Source organism: Galeopterus variegatus, unplaced genomic scaffold (genome assembly GCF_000696425.1).
Source record: "Galeopterus variegatus unplaced genomic scaffold, G_variegatus-3.0.2 Scaffold472, whole genome shotgun sequence".
Lineage (NCBI taxonomy): Eukaryota > Metazoa > Chordata > Mammalia > Dermoptera > Cynocephalidae > Galeopterus > Galeopterus variegatus.
This window is the reverse complement of record NW_007726583.1, coordinates 399,533-423,747: the sequence shown is the minus strand read 5'-3', so window position 1 is coordinate 423,747 and position 24,215 is coordinate 399,533. Positions and strand designations below refer to the sequence as shown.

At 42.9% G+C, this 24,215-nt stretch overlaps 1 protein-coding gene across 1 annotated transcript in view; it reads left to right on the top strand.

Moving 5' to 3' along the window:
• Positions 1-8,168: 8,168 nt before the first annotated feature.
• Positions 8,169-24,215, top strand: part of APPL2 (adaptor protein, phosphotyrosine interaction, PH domain and leucine zipper containing 2) — a 44,799-nt gene continuing 28,752 nt past the window's right edge. Inside the window, exons 1-3 of the mRNA XM_008569174.1 lie at positions 8,169-8,264; positions 20,328-20,387; positions 20,940-21,011. Coding sequence (XP_008567396.1) covers positions 8,241-8,264; positions 20,328-20,387; positions 20,940-21,011 — 156 coding nt within the window. The 5' untranslated portion in view covers positions 8,169-8,240. The remainder of the gene's footprint in view (positions 8,265-20,327; positions 20,388-20,939; positions 21,012-24,215) is intronic.

The window sequence follows — 24,215 nt, the reverse complement described above, 5'->3', positions numbered from 1 at the left end:
CCCCGGCCCCCTCGCCCGCAGGGGTGAGGCCGAGGGGGCCCTTCCAGCCCCGGCGTCGAGGCCGCGTCCCCCCCGGGGCACCTGCGGTAGAGGACCCAGGGTCCCCTCGGGGGCACCTTCCTCCGGGGTTCGTCGGCGCCGAGGAGGGGGCGGGCCGGCCCTGCGTCCTGGGCCCCGGCAGAGCTGGGGAACCCGGGAAAGCCCCCTGTGGCCGGAGTGTGGTGTCGTGACCCCACTCCAGACTCAGCCGAAACTGAGGCTGCCGGATCGAAACACTGGCTCCATCGCTCATTTACTGAGTGCCCCGGGCGAATGACTTCACCTTTTTGTGGCTTCGTTTTGTCATCTTTAAAATAAGGATGATAATTGTACCTGCCTCGTAGGGTTGTTAGGAGCATTAAATGAGAAAATGTGTGGCACCGAGTGAGGAGCCAATCTCAGTATCATCACTATGGTTGCTGTTACTACTGCTACTACTGACATGATGAGACCTGGGCCAGGACGGCAGGCAGAGGGCTTGGATCTCTTTCTCAGCGGTACTAGGCTTCCCTTTGACACTGTTTTCCCATTTGTGAAGAGGAAATTACAATCCCTGTCCCGTTGTAGCACAGGGGAACTTCATTAGCAGACTCGCGGTGAGAGTCAAGTCCTTTGAGCTCTGCAGATGAAAATCAGCGTGTAAATATAGCAAATGAATGCAGAATGACATTAGTTCATTAGTTCCTAATTCAGTGCACCTTTCCCCAGGGAACTTTTCTTCTAATATTTCCCCAGCTTCATATCCACACTCCTGATTTCACATCCCTGGGTTATTTAAATAAGTGTCTTCATTCCCTACTGTCTCAACTCTTTAAAAATTAGAATAAGATTAAGCGGCTTTCCTTTCACAGTTTCACCTCTCTTTGGGGGTTCCTTCTCTTTTCCCCTGACTGAATTGTACCTCTCAGGATGAGCCTTTGATGGACTTACCTACACCCACTCTGCATCTCTCCAGTTGAGAATATGTGGTCAGAAGGGCTGTGTGCTTAGGTGTCTTGTGCCTATTTCTTTATGAACCTCCTTGTGTATAGGCAGGTAAGGAACCATAAGCAAGCTATGACTTTTTATGTTTTGGTAAATTTGCATCCACTGGCCTGATTTTCAAGGCCTCTTTTCTTTCTTTTTTTTTTTTTTTTCCTTTTTGTCTTTTTTCGTGACCGGCAACGGATCGCAACCCTCAGTGTCGCCCCCGGACCGGACCAGGACCGGCATCGGGATCGCAACCCTCGGTGTTGCGCCCACACCGCGCTCAGCCAGTGAGCGGCTGGTCTGTATGTGGGATCCGAACCCTCGGCGGGAGCGCCGCCACACTCTCAAGCGGCGCACTGTAGCAGTGCGCCACCGGGCCGGCCCTCAAGGCCTCTTTTCTACAGCTCTAGACTTCTGGTGTTTTAATCCGACTAAAGCCCTTGGTAGAATACATTTCATTCATGCTCACACCTGTTGTGTGGCATCTGAAGATAATGCAGAATTTCTAACGATCATTTTGTGGGGGTTTTTTGGGGTTTTTTTGGTTTTTTTGTTTGTTTGTTTGTTTATTGTAAAAAAAAAAGATGACCGGTAAGAGGATCTTAACCCTTGGCTTGGTGTTGTCAGCACCACGCTCAGCCAGTGAGCGAACCGGCCATCCCTATATAGAATCCAAACCCATGGCCTTGGTGTTATCAGCACCACATTCTCCCGAGTGAGCCATGGGCCAGCCCCTAACAATCACTTTGAATGAGGATCTCTGTTTGCCTTGTAATTGTGGAAACTGAGGTGCACAAAGATAAATTACTTTCCTGACCCACACGGTGACAAGCCAGGTTGGAAAAGTTGCACTAACTGATTCTCCATGTTGTCCTCACTGACAAATCACGTTCTGAATGTTCGGCTCTCACATAAATGAACATACACTATTTCTGAGTGGCTTAGAGGATTCGCTCAGCTGTGAGCAAGTAGAAAGAGGACTGAAAAACAAGGCAGGAGACCTGGGTTCTAATTCTGGCTCTAACACTAACCTATCATAGGATTTGGGTGAGTCCAATGCCCACCCGGTGGCTGGCTGTTTTCTCATCCGAAGAACATCTACAGAAGAATGGACAAGGACAGATGATTTTCAAGATGCTTTAGAAGCTTACAGTTCTGTCTTATGTACGTGGTTTATAACTTTGAGCTTGTATGTGGAAGAGGACATTTAGAGGCATTGTCATTCCTATAGAATGTTCCTTTTAGTGTAGGCATTTTATCCGTCATTGCTTTTGAGACTTGGCTACCACCCCACAAGGGTTCTCGATGAGGTTGTACAGAATGGAAGCTAACTTTAAGGTTGTTAATAGTCATCAGAGCATATTTTATTTAGCACTCTCATGTATGTGACGTGCCTAATACAGCTCTGTTCCTAAGGAGATTCATGACTTGGAACTGAAAAGAAACTAATCCAACTCCTTTTTATGCAGAAAGAATAAAAACAACAGCAAATGCCTATATCATGCATTTTATGTGCCAGGCACTGTTCTAAGTGCTTTACATGTATTAAGTCACTTAATTTCCCAACAGTCTTCTGAAGCAGGTCCTCTATTAAAATAACCAAGGAGCAGAGAGGTTAAATAACTCACTTAAGATTATACACTATAAAGTGACAGCCAGGATTGGAACCCAGGCAACCTGCCTATACTAGGGATATTGCACAAGTTAGCTTAGTTACCCAGCACCTGGCTTTTCTGTTATTACTGACCTAAAATGTTTCATTAAACAGAAAAGATCCTAAGAAACCATCTATTGTTTGTTTCCTCTAGTTTTATATAGAGAAGTTATGAGAGTTGCTTCAGTAACCTAGTTGCACAGGATTACTTAAATGAATACAAAAGCTTTTGTATTTGAACCAAGTGACCCAAGAACAGCTAAATAGCAGTTGACTGACCTTAGACACATCTGTTCATTTCCTCCTCTTTAGTTTGCAGTACTGTGTGATGTGTTGTGAAACTAGCCTATGTGCATACACATGTATTATCTCTGCTCGCCTCTGATATATGAGAGGCAGTTTGTTTCAGGGATTAACGTATTTGCCTCTGTTGCTGTTTGTGAGCCTCTGCTCCTTGCCAGGTGCTGCTAGCTGCTGGGAATGTGGTGATGAGTAAGGTGAGTGCCTGCCCTTGACTGGTTCACAGTCTGTTCCAGAGACAGATAAGTAAGGAGCAGTTCCAGTACAGTGTGGATACTGCTGTGGTGGGAACACAAACCAGCCTTGATCGCCTGCAGTTTGTACTTCTTCAGGGGCTTGTTCTGTAAGGAGTACACTTTTGAGATAAGGTAAAGACAGAAGCACTGTTGCTTGCATTTTTTGATGTTTTGTATTTTGTTTCTTTGGCAGTTGGCATAACAGAAATGAAAGACTTATTTGTGAGATTAAGCAGTGAGTGGCCCAGCTGTGAACATTCCTCTCCAACGAAACCAGGCCTTTCTTTACTCAAGTGAGATGCCTCAAAACAACCTGGACGGTTTTGAATACCTCCATTTTGGAGAGGTTTTGTCTCATTGTTGTTTTTGTTTGTAGCACATTTTCCCTTTCAGTAGACTTGGTGATGATGGCAGGGAGGCAGGCATGGATGAATGAATGTTGAATGACAGACTACCCAGTGTATGTTCTGAGAATGTCTTTTACAGTAATTTTTCTCCAAATAAAAATTATATTTTCAAGAGATGTAATAATTCTAAATCAGTGTTTTTTTACCTATTAGTTGACATCCATTAGCGGATTATGAAATGCAGTGGGTCACAGCCATGATTTTTTTTTTTTTTTGACAGATGGGATAGGATAGGACAGGATGGGATGGAATAGAATGGAAGAAAATCAGAGTGTGTATGCATAGTATTGATAAATAGTGTTTGGTAAAACCTTTGTTCAGGTCCTGATGCAAAATGTATTTCATACTGTGGATTTTAATTTTTAAAAGTTTGGAGAACTCTTCTAACACACGAGTCATACACTGTATGAGCTCTATTATATTGTTTTGCTCTCACTGAGAGCTTTTTAAAAAATTATTGGCTGGTTGGTGACCTCAGTTGGTTAGAGTGGGGCGTTATAACACCACGGTCGAAGGTTCAGATGCCCATACTAGCCAGCTGTGAAAAAAAAAGTTATGTTTCAAGTTTTCTTATTCATTGCACTAAGGTTCTTCTGTTGATAAGGATTAGTACTGAAGAGAGTACATTGGTCTTGGGAAAGGTATTTTTAGCTTGGACGATCCAGGCAAAGTAAATAATCACGCACTGCTGTGAAGTGCACCAGAGTTTGGGGATCAAAGTCAAGGGTAGAATGTGTGTGGTGGGAGGTTAACAATCACAGTGTTTAGGTTCCAGTTCCAGTTTATTGAGAGTGCTTTGGAGTCAGTTATTGCTCTCTTACCTGGGGTAGGTTAGAAAAAGAAAGATGGAATTGAAATTCATCTGCAGGGAAATAGTGTGCTTTAATGAATTGTTCTTTGTAAAGTGCTACCATGTCACCTGATTAAAAGTATTTCTGTAACATACTCTCCATTCTTTGCCTAATGGGTTATTTTCTGAAGTAGAGATCCCATTATTGCTAATGTCTTATTTTATTTATTTATTTTGTTTTACAAATGACTATATGAAACTTTATTAGATCTCCAGTTTTAGCATTTTTAAGACAAATAATAAGGAAGAAAAGAGGTTTATTGCAAAAATCTTTCCCCTGGATGAAGCAAGATGCTTCTCTTCTTTTGATATGGGTAATTTAGATTGTACTACTTATGCCATTTTGTATCTTGCTTTTTTCCCTCACATCTCTTCTTTTGATATGGGTAATTTAGATTGTACTACTTATGCCATTTTGTATCTTGCTTTTTCCCCTCACTTAACATTATATCATAAGCAATTCCTCCACATAATTAAATATACTTCATAAACATTTTAGGAGTGGCTTTAAAGTTATTTTTCTCAACAAAAATCATCAAGTTCACTGTAGAAATTTTAGAAAATGCAGATAAGCATGAAGAAGAGAGTTAAAATTGCCTGTTGTTTCACCCTTCCCAGAATAACCACTGTTAAGACTTTGTTTTTAATCTGCCATACTTTTTTCTATAAACACAAAAATTTAAGTAACCAGTATACATGTGCTCTGTAACCTTTTTCTATTTAATTATCTTGAATATCTTTCTACAGCACAGTACCATTTTTCATAATTCATTGAATAAATATTACAGCATTTATCTTACTTATGATATATTTTTGTTTACAAGTATGCTTCCCATACTGCATTATAAATCTAATGTCATATTTTAAATTCCCACTGTGCTGGGCACATTAACAAAAGTCCCTTGATATGTGAGTCTCTTATGTGACACCTCGATACTTGTTCATACATCATCCAATACATAAATATATCTTCAGCGCTTAGCGTGTGCCAAGCACTGTGCATAAAAATGACAGGAAGTGGGTCAAGATGGCAGAATAGACAGTCCCCAGTGTCACTCTCTCCCACAAATCAACCAAGTTACAACTATTAAAAAGCAACAACAGCCAAGCTGGGGCCACTAGAGCTCAGGGGAACAGGAGTAGAGACCTAGAGAGTTCATGAAGGCAGGAGAAGCCATGATGAGAGAGAGAAAGGATCGCTCCCACCATTTCGAATCCCAGCCACTTCCAAGCTGGAGCTGGTGAGTGCACAGAGCAAGAGCTGGCAAAAGCCACAGCTGTGCCCTTTGTATAAAGATGCTTGGATGCAGTAGGGGAGAAGAGGGCCTTGGTGGCCCTCAGGCCAGCAAGACCACTAACAGAGTTCCTGTGGCTCCACATAGGAGCAAGGAGCCACAGACAACTGAAAAAAGGAGCCACTCAGAGGCTGGTGAGTCATTGCAAGGGATCAGCACACAGCCAGTGCCATGGGAAGTGTTTGGAGTGCAGGCAGTGGGTGGTAGATGGGCCCACCAGGGAAACACTGGGGCACATCATGGACAGCTGATCTGCCCCTCAATCAGCACAGGACCATTCAGTGGAGACTGGTAAGGAATACAGATCTGTAGGGGGGTGCAGTTTGCTGAAAAGACTCAGGCCCAGACCAAAGTTTCCACACAATGCAGGTGTATCAGACCTCACAAGACTCAGAAGTACATGGGCCAGCCCGGTGGCGCACTGGAGAGTGCGCCGCTTGGGAGCGCGGCGGTGCTCCCGCCAAGGGTTCGGATCCCATGTGGAGACCGGTTCCCGCTCACTGGCTGAGCGCGGTGTGGGCGCGACACCGAGGGTTGCGATCCTGTTACCAGTCAGTAAAAAAGACAAAAAGGAAAAAAAAAAAAAAAAGAAGTACATATGAGGTCAACCATTAAAACCTGAGCTGCACCAAAAGCCTTTCCCAGGAAATCAGTAGCAAAGCAGCAATTTAGCTCAACCACAGGGCTCAAATGTTGATCCCCACAGGAAGTTCCTCCATTTTAGAAGTAAGCGAAGGACAACAAATTAGTTCCAGTGCAGAGTTTAAGTGGTGGCAACAGCAAATAATCCAACACAGAACTGAAAGAAAAAACAAAACACCCACAGATCAGAGACAAAGTTTGATATTAACCAGTAAAGGTCTAACACCTCCAAAGAACACCTATAAAACCTGCAAGGACCAGAAACCCCCTGGGCTCCCAAGCAGGGAGTGCTGGGGACCTTAGCCACGCCCTCCCCCCCCGACATTTGAAACCAGCCCAGCAATGACCATCAGGCTGCCACAGGAAGCACCCCAGGCTCCCAAGCCAGGGCAGTGGGTGCCAAGGGCCTCGGCCATACTCCCCCCCCCCAACACCTGCAACCAGCCAGTGATGACCGCTGAGCCACCTGGGAAGCGCCTCTGGCTCCCAAGCCAGGGTGGTGGGGGGCTGACAGCTTCAGACACACCCTGCTTACATCTGTATCCAGCCCAGCAATGACCAAGCCACTGCTGGAAACCCCCTTGTCTCCAGTGCAGGAATGAGGGGGGTGCCACCAGCTTCAACCACGTCCCCCATCTTTCTCCTCCCACCCTATTTCCTTTCTTCTACTCTCCCCTTCCCCCAACTGCTCTGCAACAATGTCTTAGAATGTAAAAAAATAATAAGCAAACTTAAAGAAAAAAATTTTTTAAATAATAAAGTGTTATTAAAAAAAAGAAATCAAATAAATGTCAAAAAGAAAAAAAGTGATAGGAAGTAACTTGCAGCTAATGACGTTGCCCAGCTGCTCTCAGAGTACTGAGGAATTTGTCTTCCTGAAATAAGTGAACTAACATTCTTCTTAAGTTGCTATTTGAGTTTTGCGCCCAAAGCTACCACCGGTTTGCTCAAGAGGACGTTAAATTTCCTGGCCATGAATTTGAAAATTGGTTGAATAAAATATGATGAAAAACGTGGAAATTGAGAGGAAAGAATGACACACTCCTGCAAGGCATCCAAGATTACACAAAAGCAAAGAGCATGATTACACTCCAGCAGTGCCGGGTGACCACACCCGCAGTGCACAGACTGCTGGACCTTGTGCGCAGTTTATGGACTTGAAGGGAGAGGCTGCTCTTTTTAACACTTTATTGAATGGACTTTACTGGCACCCAGGTAGGGGCTAAAGTCAGCACAGATAATAGCCCTTCAGTCTCAACCTTTTAAAAATTGGTTTTCTTTTTCTGGGCCTGATGCTCAAATTGTATTCAGTTTGCCCCTGAACTGCAGTCTAAAGGATTAGAAAGGGAGTTCTAAGTTAAAACTCCAGAAATAAACTCATATTGGTATTGTCAATAAAAGAATAAAGCCAGAGAACCGACAGGCACCTCCCCCTCCATTTCAGTCTGTGTGGGTGGGTTTTCTACTCCTTTGTAACTTTTCCACTTAGAAATAAAAGTGACCTTGGGCAGGCCCCTTGGCGCACTGGAGAGTGCGCCGCTTGGGAGCGCGGCAGCGCTCCCGCCGGGGGTTTGGATCCCATGTGGAGACTGGTTGCCACTCACTGGCTGAGCGCGGTGCGGGCGCAACACCGAAGGTTGCGATCCCGTTGCCAGTCCCCGGTACGGGCGCGACACCGAGGGTTGCGATCCCGTTACCGGTCAGTAAAAAAGACAAAAAGGAAAAAAAAAAAAAAAAGAAAGAAAAGTGACCTCTTTCCTTCTTTTCTTGCAGACCCGCTCTTTGCTGAGTGTATTTGAAGAAGATGCTGGCACACTCACGGATTATACCAACCAGCTGCTCCAGGCAATGCAGCGTGTCTATGGAGCCCAGGTATGCTGCTGCCCCTCACCTGGAGAGGAGCAGAGGAGGGGCCACCCTCTGCCTTCATCTGGGACTTCTCTTGGAGGTTGAGAAATTTGAGTCAGAGAAATATCATTTAAAATTTTGAAATAAGATCAGAACTGTTCTCTCAAAAAACTAAGGAGAGTTTGCTTTTATTACTTAAGAAAGAAAGGTAATTTTCCTGTAACTAGAAGCAGTAGAGAGGGACCACCTAACTGCTTTTAATTTTTTTTTAATTCAACCCCAAAGGGAAACATTTGAGTCTCCTCTTCCTACTTGTGAATGAGTGGGTTCAGTATTTTGAGTCATGCCCTTTGTCTTTCTCATAAATGGGCAGTCTAAGATGTCATTGTGGGAGGGTAGAGATGAGTCACAGTTCTGAAACTATTGGGTGGCTTCTTTGTTTTGAGGAACAAATATCTCTGGTTTGCAAAGCCATGGAAAATAAATTGCTGAGTAGCAAAAGTGAATCTTTTTAAGATCAGGAAGTGCCCACATAAGTTACTTTCTAGAAGATTTATGAGTTACTTAAAAATTGAATTCATTATGTTACACATCAAAATATTATGGCAACTGATAATTTTCATTATTGATTCCTTGCCAACTTAAATCTGTATGTGTTGTTTCTTTTTCTCATTGATGATTTCTGAAGAAATACCACATTCAGTAGTATATAGCTCTTAGTAATCACGTATAATCATTTATTATTTTATAGCCTTTAATATTCATATATTATTGCTCATTGTTTTATTAATCATTCATTCACATATGGAAAAAAGACTCAGTCCTTGCTATTAAGGAGCTTACATTTGGGTTGGGAGAAAAACAAGACAATTACCAAAAAGAGTTAGAGGTGCTAGGATAGGAGGGTCACCTAACCCAGAGGAGTTGTGCTGCACACCCAAAAGGAAGATGATTGTGATAGTTGTGATGTATTAAATACTTAATAGCTTTTAGGCAATTTCAAGGGCTTTTACATTGACTATTTCATTTAAATTCCTCAACATCTCTGTGAGGTGGGTATTATTATTATCTACATTTTTTAGGTTGGGAAACTTAAGGATTCTAATGATGAGTAACTTGTCCAAGTCCACCCAGTTAATTCATGGCAGAGCAAGTTAGACTGAAGCCAGAGCACGAACTCTTCTCTACAAGGGTGGGAGCCTGAACTAGGGAAGTAGCAGTGGAAATAGAAAGAAGTAAATGGATTTCAGAGGTATTTAGGAGGTGGATTGATGATTAAATGGCTGTGAAGGCATCAGATAAGTGAAGGATGAAGCAAGAATGATGCTCAGGTCTTTGACTTGAACAACAGAGGGGACAGATGGGAGAACACAGGAAGAGGAGCAAGGTATGTGTAGGTGTGTGTGTGTGTGTGTGTGTGTGTGTGTGTGTGTGTGTGTGTGTGTGTGTGTGAGAGAGAGAGAGAGAGGGAGAGAGAGAATTTTGGACATGCTCAACGTAATTCTGTCTTGAAACATTGATTTTGAAGTGGACATTAAAGAGGGGAAAGTAGGGCCGGCCCGGTGGCGCACTGGAGAGTGCGCCGCTTGGGAGCATGGCGGCGCTCCCACCGAGGGTTTGGATCCCATGTGGGCGCGACACCGAGGGTTGCGATCCCGTTACCAGTCAGTAAAAAAGACAAAAAGGAAAAAAAAAAAAAAAGAGGGGAAAGTAATCTTATTGTAAGTTCAGATCCAGAGTTCAGGGCTGGAGATATAGATATGCAAAATATGCAGTATTATACAAATGTAACTTATTAATTAGAACTAGTTTTAATGACCAAAAGAATCATGTACTCATTTGTGATTTTGCTTGTTTGTTTGTTTTGGTAAGATATTCAGAATTTGGGGACATGAGCTCTTTGTCAGTTTTTAATTTGAATCCCTATTTATTTATATTGTATATTTTTGTAATTTTCCCCGAATAGTGTAAATTTCAGAAAAGATTTTTCTGGACTTACCCCTGAACTTGCTGGCTGTTTGAATTTTGTCATTTGAATACTGTCGTTAAATGATTTGTGTACTATTTAAGGCTTAAAAGCCCCAAGACTTAAGAGACTGTGTCTCTGCCACTCCCAGTAGTCTCTGTTCTGTGTCTGTCAGAATCATTTACTTGGAGATGCTCTTCTGCATTTTTTCTTTTGACCCAAAAAACTACGTTTTGCCAAAATTAAGTGGGTCTTGCATTCCAAGAGGCTGTAACCCTGCTTTTAATTCGCAGCACATGATTATCACATGGGTTCTTCTATTGGCCAGAAACCCTTACTCATGCAGGAGAGACTGGTGAAAATGTCTGGTTAGTTCTGCCAAACTCAGTGACAGAGTCAAACAATGATCAGTGGCATTCAGATTGGCTGGGATAGGGTCAGTTGGTTTTTTAGATTTATTTGAAAGTTTGGATATTTTGTTTTGCTTCTTTTTAATTGAAAACAATACTTTTCTGACTCCTCTTTGATCGGTTTGTTTTGATATATGTATATATTTTTAAAATAGTAATACTTCTCAGTGTTCTCATTCAAGTTTTTTTCCCTAAATTATGTTTTCTTTTTTTTTTTTTTTCCCCTTTTTTTTTTTTTTTTTTTTTTTTTTTTTTTTTTACTGACTGGTAACGGGATCGCAACCCTCGGTGTCGCACCCTACCAGGGACCAGCAACGGGATCGCAACCCTTGGTGTTGCGCCTGCACCGCGCTCAGCCAGTGAGCGGGAACCAGTCTCCACATGGGATCCGAACCCTCGGTGGGAGCGCCGCCACACTCCCAAGCGGCGCACTCTCCAGTGCGCCACCGGGCCGGCCCTAAATTATGTTTTCTTGGTTTTATTTGATGTTATTACTTAAATACTTTACACCTAGACATGTTGAATTAGATCAATAGAATTTTATAGTTTCATTTTTAAAAACAAACACTTAGCAAGATGGAGTTTTTCATTATATTTTCAAAACCAGGTTCATGCTGCTGGTAAATGATAAATATTCGTATTTTAATTGGGCTGCATGGTAAATTTTTGGATTCTGATATAGTGAATACCCTTCAGACCTTAGCTATAGAAAGAGGAAGAGCGAGAAAAACTAGAGGAAACTTCTGTAAACACTTTTGCTGATTGTGACTGGTTTGGGGGAAATACTAAATTTTATTTGGCTTATGCTGTAGAACGAAGCTATAGGCTGTAAGCTGTTTTCAGTATCTTACAGTGCCTGGAGATGCAGCTGGCTTCTTAGCTGTCACATGTGCCTTTGCACCTGTTGGGAATGGAATACTCCATCGGGGGTCATTTGAATAAAGGACGCTGTATACATTTCTAACGCACTGATGAAGCAAAGACTGGTTACTTAGCATGCTCTGCCATTTTTCAGACTATTGGTTAAATAAGTTAAAAACTTCAGTAATGTCTGAATAGAAGCATACATTTATAGGGCTGGCCTGTGACTCACTTGGGAGAGTATGGTGTTGACAACACCAAGTCAGGGTTAAGATCCCCTTACCGGTCATCTTTAAAAAAAAAAGAATGCATTTATATATTAAGTTAAATCTGCACAAATTTTGCACTTAATACATTTGGTATGACTTGTCTTGATTCTGTTTATCTGGCATAATTTTGGTTTTTCTCCCAAAGAGGTTTAAAACTTTTTAATCTTTTAAAGTGGATTGTTATGGTCTTACAATGAAATTTACTTAGGTCGATTTACTACTTCTCTCAGCTATTGAGAAATCAGGGACAGGCTAAATGATGTTCCTGATGGCCGGCAGTAAGGTTGTCCCCAACAATGTTAAGGAAAACTGCAATGCCTATAATGTAATGGCTTTCTCCTCTAACACATGACAAGCCTCTGTAGCTGGTGCCTTCAGTCTGGATGAAGTTTTTTGTTTGTTTTGTTTTTGCTTTTTTTAAAGTAAATTTTGGATGTAAATTTAAAAAATGAGAACCATGGTTAAGACTCTTTCACTTTCCCTCAGCAAAGCAGGCTTAATCCAACATAGTCATATCCCTGCAATCATTCTTACTAAACCTTTTGTTATACAGAACTACTGATCCTAAAAACTGATCCTAAAACTCTCGATCCTGAAAGCCCAAATTGGAGGTGGGAATAATACCTTCTCAAATTGGGGTAAAGATAGTGGGAGAGAGTAGGAGTAAAATACTTTGGAGGGAAAATATGCATAAACTTGGTATTATAGAGAAGAAAATATTTTTCCTTAAAATGATGACATATATTGGGCCGGCCCGGTGGCGCACTGCTACAGTGCGCCACTTTGAAGCGCGGTGGCGCTCCTGCCGAGGGTTCGGATCCCACATACAGACCGGTTCCCGCTCACTGGCTGAGCGAGGTGCGGATGCAACACCGAGGGTTTGCGATCCGTTGCCGGTCACGAAAAAAGACAAAAAGGAAAAATAAATAAATAAATAAAATGATGACATATGGAGCCGAGCCCGTGGCGCACTCGGGAGAGTGCGGTGCTGGGAGTGCAGCAGCGCTCCTGCCATGGGTTTGGATCCTATATAGGGATGACCGGTGCACTCACAGTGCTCACTGGCTGAGCGCGGTGCGGCCGGTCTCAAAAAGGACCAAAAAAAAAAAAAAAAAAATGACATATGTAGATATCAAGCTAAACAAGTTAACATTATCTATTGGGAAACAAAATGAGAGTAGTGGGTATCTAGGAGTATGAGCTTGTGGTGGGGTGGGAGAGGTCTGTGGAAGCCAGACAGGGCCAGAGCTGTATATATTTTTATTTTTATTTTTTTTTTGTCTTTTTTCCGTGTCCGGCAACGGATCGCAACCCTCAGTGTCGCCCCCGTACCAGACCGGGACCGGCAACGGGATCGCAACCCTCGGCGTTGCCCCCGCGCCTCGCTCAGCCAGTGAGCGGGAACCGGTCTGTATGTGGGATCCAAACCCTCGGCGGGAGCGCTGCCGCGCTTCCCAAGTGGCACACTAGCGCAGTGCGCCACCGGGCCAGCCCCCAGAGCTGTATATTTTAAGAATAAAAACAGTAGCCTTCATTTATTAGACACACAAAAGTGCCACACCTAGGCCAGGCATCTCCTGTGCCTTATCTCCTTTAGCTTTCACAACAAAGGAGAGGTATAGTGTGTATTTACAGAGGAGGAAACTAAGACTGGAAAAGTACTGTGGCTGGCCTAAAGTCACACAGCTGATAAGCACAATCAGAATTTGCAGTCAGGTCTTTGACTCCAAGCCTGTACCCACTCTTAGCCACTCTGCTGTGCTTTTCTGACACTGTTCTCAAAATAAATGACCACAGAGGCTAAGGAAGTATGAGCTTTCAAAGGCCACTCTTGTCATTACAGAGGAAGAACCCTCGTTTGCCAGCCTGACACCTTTTAGTATGTTAGAGGTGAGCCCCAATTCCTTTTTGTATCCCAGAGTAAATTTCCTTGTTTTGTTAGTTTTTATCCATAATTGTTTTAATCAGTATTTTAGCAGTCTTGCAAACCAGTCAAATTGAGGTTTATATGACGGGGACTGAGAAGAAATGTGTATGTAGCTTAAGGTATGGGGGAGCAGAGGGCCTGCGTGGTTTCTGGAAACAACTTCATAGACCTGGGTTCCTGCACTTACTTTGTATGTGGGATCTACAGCTTTCCCTCATATTGGCATTCAAGGTTTTAAAAGCGGCATGAAAGATTGTTCTGGGCTAGGCTCATTCACTAAGGTACAGGGGTTAAGTGTGTGACCTTGGCCTCAACATATCTGAGTTCCATATCTTGGCTCAGCCACTTGCTGTGTGATCTTGGGCAAGTCAAGTCACTTGATTGCCCAAATTTCCTTATTAGCTAGACAGAGACCATAGTAATACCCACCTCATATGTTATTGTGAGAGTTAATAGTGTTACTACCATTCCCTGGCACAGAGTGCTCTCTTGATGTTAATGGAACCACCTTCCACATCTTACGATAATATTTGTGATGGCATTGTACACTTGGACTATTATTTGGGTTAAGTAGAAGTTTGGTCCTCTAATCCAGACTTTCTTAAAGGAGGAGGCTATACATTATTTCCTCAGTGGTTATTTGATATTCACTCCTCGAGCCACCTTAGTCCAGTCTCTATGCCCACCTTGCATTGGGGGCTGCTTAATGCCTGGTACACAGCCTCTGTCCATGCTCAACACCTGGGCAGTATCTGATTCTGTTAACAACATTCCCCTTGGAACCATCTCTCTGGTTCCTGTGACAAGATCTCTCATGGCTCCCCCCCCAATGTCTGCCCATCTTGCTTGGTTGTCCTCCTTTCCTGGTACCCTTTTGCTTTCTGCCCCTTAAGTCTTTGTGTCCTCCAAGTTCCGTTGGAATCCTTTTTCTTTGGTTAGTCTCTGTTTGCTCTCTGGGCAAGATCACTTTAACAATAGTCTGCCCATTTCCAAATCTGTTTCTAGCTCTTGTTTCTTTCTGAACTCTGGGTCTTTATTCCAAACAACTTTTGCTTATATCACTGTGTAGACTGAGCTTTTAGCTCTTTCCTCGGCTGCGGTAGTTTCTGTCTTCAGGAAGAGGTCTTCCCCCTTCAATTCTTCCTCCACCCTACAGCTAGATTAATTACATCAAAAAACCTTCCTTTATGTTCACCTATTAAGATGTTTCTGTGGCTCCCTATAACCACAAGGCAAAGGTGTAAACTCAGCAAGGCACACTAAGCTCTTCGTAAACTGAGCATCAGCCTAGTCCTCTAGCTTTGTCTGTGGCTGTTCCAGAATGTGTCAGACCACCTACACGCCTCTCAACTTTGCTGTGCCATTCCTGCTGCTAGGAATCCCCATCAATCCCTTGCCCTGGAAAATGTCTTTCCCAGCCTTTAAGACCAACCTCAAGCCTCAAAGTATCTGTGACCCCTTTCGTTCCTTCCTTCCCTCTCTCTCTCTCCCTCCCTCCCTCTCTCTCTCCCTCTTCCTGGCCGAGTGCCCTTTACCTGTGTACACTTGTTGGTTTGAGCATTTAAAGTGTAGTGAGTGGAGTTTCTTGTCCCTTCGTGGACTCTGAGCTCACAGACAACAGATTGTCTTTGTCTGCGATGCCCAGCACCATGCCTGTCCTCATTCAAGGTTTGATAGAGAGTTATTGAATGAAGGACTGAATTTGGGACATCTCCACCTAAAAGTCAGCACATCACAACTGATGTATTCCCCCCCACCCCGCCCCCAGTTCCTTAGCCAAAGGCACTGGCCATCCATCTGGCCATCGAAACTGGAAGCCCAGTTATCTTTGACTCCTCCTCCTTCCTCACTCACTGCAGCCTGTTGTTTTTGCCTCAGGACTGCACCTATGATACCTCCTGCACTTTCTGGCCAAGGCTCAGACCCTTTTTTTAATCGTGCACTCAGCTTCTTCAGATGGTTTCCTGACCAGGCGCCCTCATCTGTTCTCAGTCTCCCTCAGCCTTTCTCTCTCCCACTTCAGTGTTGCCTTCCCAGCACAGCCACTCGTGATTTTTCTTCCACTCATGAGTGATCTTGCCATCCTCCTGCCCGAGTCTTCAGGGCTTCCCGTTGGTCCAGGATAAAACCAGAGCCCTCGGCGGGCATCCCCTCATGGCCTGCCCCAGTGCGGGGTTCCAGCCTGCATTCGTGCCGCGCTCCTCCCTACTCCTTGTGTGCACCCCATCCCACCTTGGGGGCTCCTGAACTCATGCAACCCGTGACTCCCAGCTTTGTGGTAAGCACTGTGATGAATGTGACTTCAACCTGTTAGCTTTAGGCAACATCTCTGGCCAAATATTTGGTATAGGTCTAAGCAAGTGTCTAGGTGTTGGCTTTGACTCCCAGTGGATTTCCTCCGCCCCACTCCCCAGCCTCTCCATGCATATTCACTGTGGAGGGTGCTGTCCGCAGGGGCCTTGGGGTGGTTTCAGGTGACAGTTGCACTTAGCTCTGTGTGTCACAGTAAGACAAACATTCCTTTGCCAAAAGCTCAATTTTCCTTTTGGGTTTGCTTGTGACTTGTCTCTCTGCCTTGGCAACAGCCTTGGGAGGTTCTGTTTAACATAGGAGATACTATCAATAAGCCCTTTGTCAGGTTGTCCTTTTAAAGGATTTTCATGAGGAAACAAACAGTGTAGGTAGTAGCCAGATAGCTGTTCCAGAGTGCCAAAAAAAATGCTACTCATGGAGCTCCCATTTAGAATCTAAATTTTAGGCCACCTCTTTTGTTTGACTGCAGCTAGAAAAGTATGGGATTTGTGTTCACATCTATTGTCCCTACAAGGTCTGTCTACCTGAGTATTAACCAGATGTAGTTTTGGAACTTGGATCAGAATAGCATAGTGATGAGAACTTGGGCTTTAGATTTAGAGTCTGGCAGACCTGCATTGAGTCTTTGCTTTGCCAGTTACTAGTCATGTGGTTTTAGAAAGCTGTTTATCCTTTCTGGACCTCAGCCTCCTCATTTGTGAAATGGAGATAGTAATAGTACTTACCTCATGGGTGCACTATAAGGATTAAATGTGATAATTTCTGAAAAACACTTAACAGCAATGTCTTAGAAAGGACTCAATAAATGTTAGCAGCTATCTTTGTTGATGTTATTACTAAAATTTACTCTTTACCAAGCTCTAGTTTTGCAAGTCTTGTTGCAGAGGTAATTGTACAGGCTTACCCCACAGGGTGTGGATTAATTAGCTGATGTTGGTAAAGCATTTCATAAAACCTTTGTGTACAATAGATTAAGTATGAGTAAGATTAAAGTCGGTCTAGTTCAAAAAACTTTTCACGTAAGTATTCTGTTCAGAGCAGGTGACAGGCCATTTTGTACCTATGGTTGGTTCCCAGTGAAATCGTACTGGTAGAACAGAATCTTAGTTGGCCTTGCAGCCTGAAATATCACACATATGAAAATACGCGGAATTTTCCTAAGGCATTTCTAGGAGACACGAGGCAGAGTCCATTGTACAAGTAGTTTTGGAAATCAGCATCAAGTGTTGTATTTTGGGCCCCTTCTCTCCTGGGCTATGGGAGGAGTTGTGTGAGTGGCACAGAGGTGCCCCCTTAGCCTTGGGTACAGTGTGATGCTGGCTGTTCCCTGGAACGTTCTTCCATTACATTCGGAGCACTTGCCAGTAAGCTCTAGAGAAGAATTCAAGTGGCCTATGGTCCTTGTTTGTCTTGAAGGCATGGAGGGTGGTTATCATATTTGCTGACCGGTCTCTGAAGGAGGCAGATATGGAGAAGTAATATTTTAGAGTTAGCTAAAATAAAGAAAAGAATGAATTAAGAGTAAAAAATGTTCACTGGATCTGAACTATTATAGCTTAGGGGAGAGCCTCCTGAGGAGAGAGTAGCAAAAGAATGGGTTTATTGAGACATTTAGTGTCAAAAGCAGAATCAGCAATCTATGGCTTTTATGCTGGCCTCTCATTTTTATTTTTTTATTTTTTTTCTCTTTGTGTAGAATTTATTTAGAAGGGGTAAATAGAATTTTATTTGACAAGAATTTAGAGGAAAATCAAAAATATAGCCTTGCTGTCTCAGCTCAAATGGAAAAATACACTTTAGTAATCACCTAGTGAAGATATATTATGCCCTAGGTATTTTGTAGTATGCCGGAGTCAGGGATTTGCAGATTAGGTGATTACTTCAGTTTGTTTTAAGATATGTTTATTTTTTCTTGGTCCTTATTGGGACACAGAAATATATAGATATTTGGTCTTTGCCCCAAAGAGCTCCCAGTCTAATGGAAAAGACCTTCCAATAGATGTCGCTGCACAGTGTGACAATGGCTGGGTCTCATTTTTTAAATAAAGTTTTATTGGATTGAAGCCACACTCATTCATTTACATGTTGTTTATGTCTTCTTTTGTGCTACAAGGGCAGGGTTTTGTAGTTGTTACAGAGACCATATGGCCCACAAGCCAAAAAGATTTACTATCTGGCTTTTTACAGGAAAAGTTTGCCAACCCTCATCTAAAGCATAGGCCTTCTCATCTCTTTATCTCTTGGCAGGACTTGGGATCTTAAAGAGAGTATTTAAGAATGTAGATTTTAGAATCAGACAGATCTGCATTCACATTCTAGCCCTGCCACCATATCTGTGTGACCTTGGGCAGGTGACTTAAACCTCTCTATGCCTCAGTTTCTTCATCTGTAGAACTGAGTTAATAATTAGAACCTGCATTACAGAGTTATCAGAATTAAATGAGGTGATACATGGAATACATTTAGTGTAGTGTCTGGCATGAATTAAGAGCTCTGTAAATGTTAGTTGCTATTGTTATAATGCTTCTGTGGGTCTGTAAATCATATTCCACATTGTGCTACCCTCAGGCAGATGCCAAGGTGTCTTGAATCCCATTGCTACTAACTTAGGAGGAACAAAGGATTTTCTGATATAGCAGAGTATCAGCCCGGTGAGTGGGATAAGAACTTTGTTCGCATGCACTCTGATCTTCAAAACAACACTCTGCTGAAGATGGTCAACAGGCAGTATTTCCTGGTCAATTACTTCATCCCTGTCCAGTCTTTGTATTTTATTGCCTCCCTTTGTGATGTTTCCTTTTATGGTTAGGAAGTATTTTTTCCCCTCACACCATGATTCCAGGTGTTGTTTTAAACTTCGAATTTAGATGAATCTTCTAACCTTATTCACTCATTTATCCATCCATTCATCCATCAGACATTTGCTGAGTGCCTGCTATGTGCATGTTCCTGTCTAAATGAAGGACATAGTGCTTGTGGATTTGTTCGCTTACCTTCTTCTTAGCTATGTGGCTACCATTTCCACTTTGTTTTGAAAGAGGTAGCACACCAATAGGAGGCCAAAGCCAGGACCTTTCATTATATTTGCCTGACTTTATTCTGGGAGAAAAGGTCTGTTAATGCCTGTTCTTAGGGAAGATGGAGGAAGTCAGGGGACAGGTTGGCCAGTTGTCTGCAAAGAGGGCCAAAAAAGAAAGAGTGGATTTTGACTCTGATGTGTCCTGCAAAGAAGGACCACAAAAATTAAAACAAGCTCCCACAGAGCTCAGGACTTAGCCTTAAAGAAATAGCAAGCCCAGGAGAAATAGAAAGTCCATGGAGACCAAGGCCAAGAAGGTAGGCCAGTGGCCTCCCCTCATTCACATTAGGTCGGACCCGGTGGCTCTGCCCCTCTTAGGAATAAGCCCCAAATCTGAAGAGAAGCTTTCCCTAAGCTTTGGAGATATGACATGTTCTCTAGCCTGACTGCATCCGTGGTTGGAGGATAGTGGTAGACGCGGTGTGGCCAGAGATTAAAGGAATAAATAAGAGGAGAGAGAAATGGACAGTGTGGGCCAGTGAAAACAGCATATGGTTTTCCCAGGGCTTCGCAGCTATTAAGGAACGGTGCTTTCCTGGGGTTTTATGGGACACTTGGGCTTAGCGTGCTTCTGCTACCGTCCATCGTTACCAACTGGTGCTGAAAGTCTGGTGGAACCAGATCATGTGGCAGTGCTGCTTCCAAACCCACTGCACTTCGGCGATGTCTCTGTCTGGGCCTGTGGTGCCCCACATACTTGCTCCACCTGCATTGCCAGCCTTGTCCCACCTCCGAGCTGCACCCTTTGCAGCAGCTCTGCCCTGCTTCCCAGCCCTGCAGCCAGGCTGTCTGCTGCTGCCACAGGGTGGTCCCTCCTAATGGAAAGCTCATCCCATGGCCAACTTCTAGTCTTTCTTCTCCCAACACATCTGGTATTTTTCATTTGCAGTTCTCATCACGCTTGCAGCTATTTTTTTTTTTTTTTTTTTTTTTTGGTTTTTGATGTCTGCTTCCCCAGTAAACTACATGAGGACAGGGACTGTGTCTTTGTTGAATGTCTGGCATGTTATAATTGCTCACTACATTTGTTTACTGACTGGATGACCAGAAGGAGTGGCAATTTGTAAAGGGTTTAAAAAAAATCAAACTCTAACCTTTTGATTTGTTTTGGTCTTGTTTCCCAAATAAAGTCTGAACAAAATATTTTATGATTTCACAGGCACACACGCATACTACTTTTTAAAGGGTTCTCTGAGATAGCATTTTTCAGTGACTTTATGTGCACTGGACACATTTTACTTGCCTTTCTCTTCTCCCTACAGAATGAGATGTGCCTCGCCACTCAACAGCTTTCTAAGCAACTGCTGGCATATGAAAAACAGGTAAGTTGACACTTATGTGGCCTATGATGCTAATCTATTCTCAGGACTCTCTTAGGTGAAGTTCTTTTAAAGGAATTCTCCAAAGGCATCCTTCAGAGACTTTCATTTCTTTCTTCCTTCCTTTCTTTCTTTCTTTCTTTCTTTTCCATAATTCTTTTCTTTTCCTTTCCACTAATGAATTCTTACTGGTGATTATCCCAAATTAGCCTGTAGAAGTAACCAGTTGCCCTTGACGAGTCATAGCCTTCAAAGGACTACAAGTGAATCAATACTAACAATTCCAGGAAATAAACACTCAAATAATGATGTCATTGTGTTCAGATAGAATGGTAATGACCAGTGAAGGAATGGCCAGGGAAGGGCAGCTGAGTGTATTCCTGGGCAGGACAGAGTAGAGCGCTCCAGTTTTCTTCAGCTAGACACTTGTGACAGGAGGTGCTCTTGGGAGAAGAAAGGGAGTAGTTGCGGAGGGTGGTGTTTTGTGGGTGATGCTGCAGTACTGAATTCCCGAGCATTCAGTTAACATCTGGCTCTTTTATTCTTTGGTCTTAGAATTTCGCTCTTGGCAAAGGTGATGAAGAAGTAATTTCTACACTCCACTATTTTTCCAAAGTGGTGGATGAGGTAAGATAGCAACGTGGGAAATTTCTATTTGATTCCTCCTCGAACTTCCTTTCATCTTTACTTTGGCCCTCTTTCCATTTTTAAATAACTGTTTACATATCTGAGAAGATATCTTGATTTGTATCTTCCAAGGTTCATTTCATAAGAGAAGTTTTACACTATCATGTTTGTTTCTGGTTTGAGGGGAAAGACTTTAATGTACATGAGCAATAGACAACAACAACAACAAAAGCCACAAGATTTCTAAGAATTCAGGTTCCCTAAGTAGGATATATTAGTTTCTCAGGACAGCCATAATAAGTTACCACAACTAAGTGGCTTCAAACAACGGAAATTTATTCTCTCACAATTCTGGAGGCCAGAAGACCGAAATGAAGTTGTCAGTGCAGGGCCACACTCCCTCCAAAGGCCCTAGGGGAGATCCTTCCTTGCCTCTGCCAGCTTTTGGTGGCTACAGGTGTTCTTGGCTGGAATAGCCCCAGTCTCTGACTATGACTTTACATGGCCACCCCACTGCCAGAGTTTTTTCTCTTCTGTCTGTGTCTTGTCTTCTTATAAAGTTACTTGTCATTGGATTAGGGTCCACCTGGTTAATCCAGAATGTTCTCATTTCAAGATCCTTCATTACATCTGCAAAGACTTTTTTTCCAAATGTTCACACATTTTGGGTGGATATATCTTTTTTGGGGGGAGGGCACAATTTAACCCGCTACAAAGGGTGTCAAACAACTGTTCTTGTAGCTGTATTATATAATACATTTGAAATATTTGTGAATAACAGGTATTGATGTAGGAAAAGTGCATAAATCCTAATTATAAAAAATCTAAGAGCTCAAGTGCTATTGGTGCTAGGTAGAACCCTCTGAAAAATTAGGTAGGTATAAACAGTTTCATCTTTCAAGGAGTTTGCAGTACTTATAATAGAAAATAGTGATAAAGACTAAAAAAAAAAACAACAACAAACTGGACTTGTATGTTTAAAAGTGGTTAAAATAGCAAACTATGTTACATATATTTTACCACAATAAAAAGAATTTTAAAAAAAGAATGCAGATGTCCTGTAACTCTCCAATTATTGATCTGCAGTAGATGCTGTCTTCAGTTTACAAAAAGAGAAACTAACATGCATGTAAAGTTGTATTGATTGCATTTTCATTCATTCAACAAATCAGTTCCACCAGCTATTATTCATTCAACAGGCATTTATTGACCACCTGCTATTTAGCAGACACTGTTCTAGGCTATAACAGGGATATAACAGCCATCTAGTTCTTATTGAGCTTTGTCCTCTATCACACTGAATAGTAGGAAAAAGACAAACGGTTCTCTCCTGCTGTGTTCTCAACCCTCAGTACCCTTCTAGTCACCAAAGTGTGTAGGATTTTCCCAGACCAATCAATTCTCTTAACACCAGCTGAGTGTCCTACAATTTAACTCAATTCTGACACTCTGTACCTAGAGATAGCCTCAGATCCCATAAGTTAAGGGTTCAGCCCCGCAAGACTACCCCCCACTTCATATGCTAATTGCAAGTCCAGGCCTCCAGTACTTCTGACCGACTAACTATAAATTGGGGTTCCCACAACCCCTTCCTGGGTTTAGTAATTGATTAGAATAGCTCTCAGCTCAGGGAAACACACACTTATATATACCAGTTTGTTGTAAAGGCTGCTACAAGGATACAGATGAACAGCCAGATGAAGCATAGGGAAATGGTATGGGGAAGGGCTGGGAGCTTCCATCCCCTCTCTGCATGCACCACCCTGCCCACACATCCACGTGCTCAGCAACCTGGAAGCTCCTGAATCCTGTAGCCAGGGATTTTTATGGAGGCTTCATCACGTAGGCACAATCAATTATTAACTCAATCTCCACCCCTCTCCCCTTCCCAGAAGATGTGGGGGAGGGGCCGAAAGTTCCAAACTTGTAATCAAGGCGTGGTCTTTCACGTGGCCTTCATCCTGGAGCCCAACAAGAGTCACCTCATTAGAACAAAATACACGCCTGTCACTGAGGAAATTCCAAGGGATTAGGAGCTCTGTGTCAGAAACTGGGGTCAAAGACCAAATATTAGAACAAAAGAGGCTCCTAGAACCCTTGTTGCTCAGGAAATTACAAGGGTTTTAGGAGCTCTGTGCCAGGAACCCGGGGCAGAGACCAGATATATTTTTTATTATATCATAATATCATTCCCACTACTGTGGCTCTCTCTAAAATGTGTGTTAAAATGGATGGAGGATAAGTAGAAACTGTGGTTAAAGAGAAGTAAAAAGTGATGTTTGGAAGGCAAGGAACAGAATTTTTCTTAACAGTGAATAGACAACCCAGAGGGAGAGCGATAGACTGTACCCACTGAAGTCATGTGTTTTTCCTGAGTAGCACAGAGTTGCCAAGGAAATGTGGTTAATTGTCAAAACCTTAGAACCAGGATTTCCAATTTAAAATATTTACTCACAACCATACTTTCATGGGCAGGAATGATGATTCTTTTAGTGGGGAGTGAATCATTCCCAAAGGATGGAAGCACAGTTCTATGGTAGTGTCATGGCAACCTGTAAGCCCAGCACTGTAAGGAGTTTGAAAACAAGCCTCTTGATATAGAGACCTACGAGAGTGAAAGCAGCTAGGTCAGGTGGGGTCTGTATCTGGGAAGAGGAGAGTTGCTTTTCAGGCTTTCTCAGCTTGGGCTAAACCAGGTTGAAAAAATTTCAAGACAGGTAATATGACTCAGAAATGAAAGAAAAACCCAACTAAAGATAGAGATTTTGTGGCTTATGTTTAACATATTGCCTTGGAACGAGATCTCCCTCCCATGTTGTAAGTCATACAGAGATTTCGGTGCATGGTGAATTCCCCCAAAGCAAGGTTTCTGGATCACTTCCTTCGAGTGCACTTGAGACACGAGGTTGTCATCATTACAGATTTCCTTGAGCAAATTCTGAGTATGTATGTGTCAGGCACTCTGCTCTGAGTGTTTTTTATTCATGTCTTATCCTCACGTGTCTTAGCCGTGCAAGGAAGATGGTGTTATCCCCATTTTCTGTGTGACGATGCTGAAGTGCTAAGCAGTGGTCCATGTTCTTTCCACTTTCCTCAGCAAAGGTGCTGTGGTAAGAAGTGATTATCTCACACATCTCTAAAGCCCCAAGGCAAAAAATTGATGTCACAAACCCCTTGATCCTTAGGAAGAAAATGAGTAGCTAG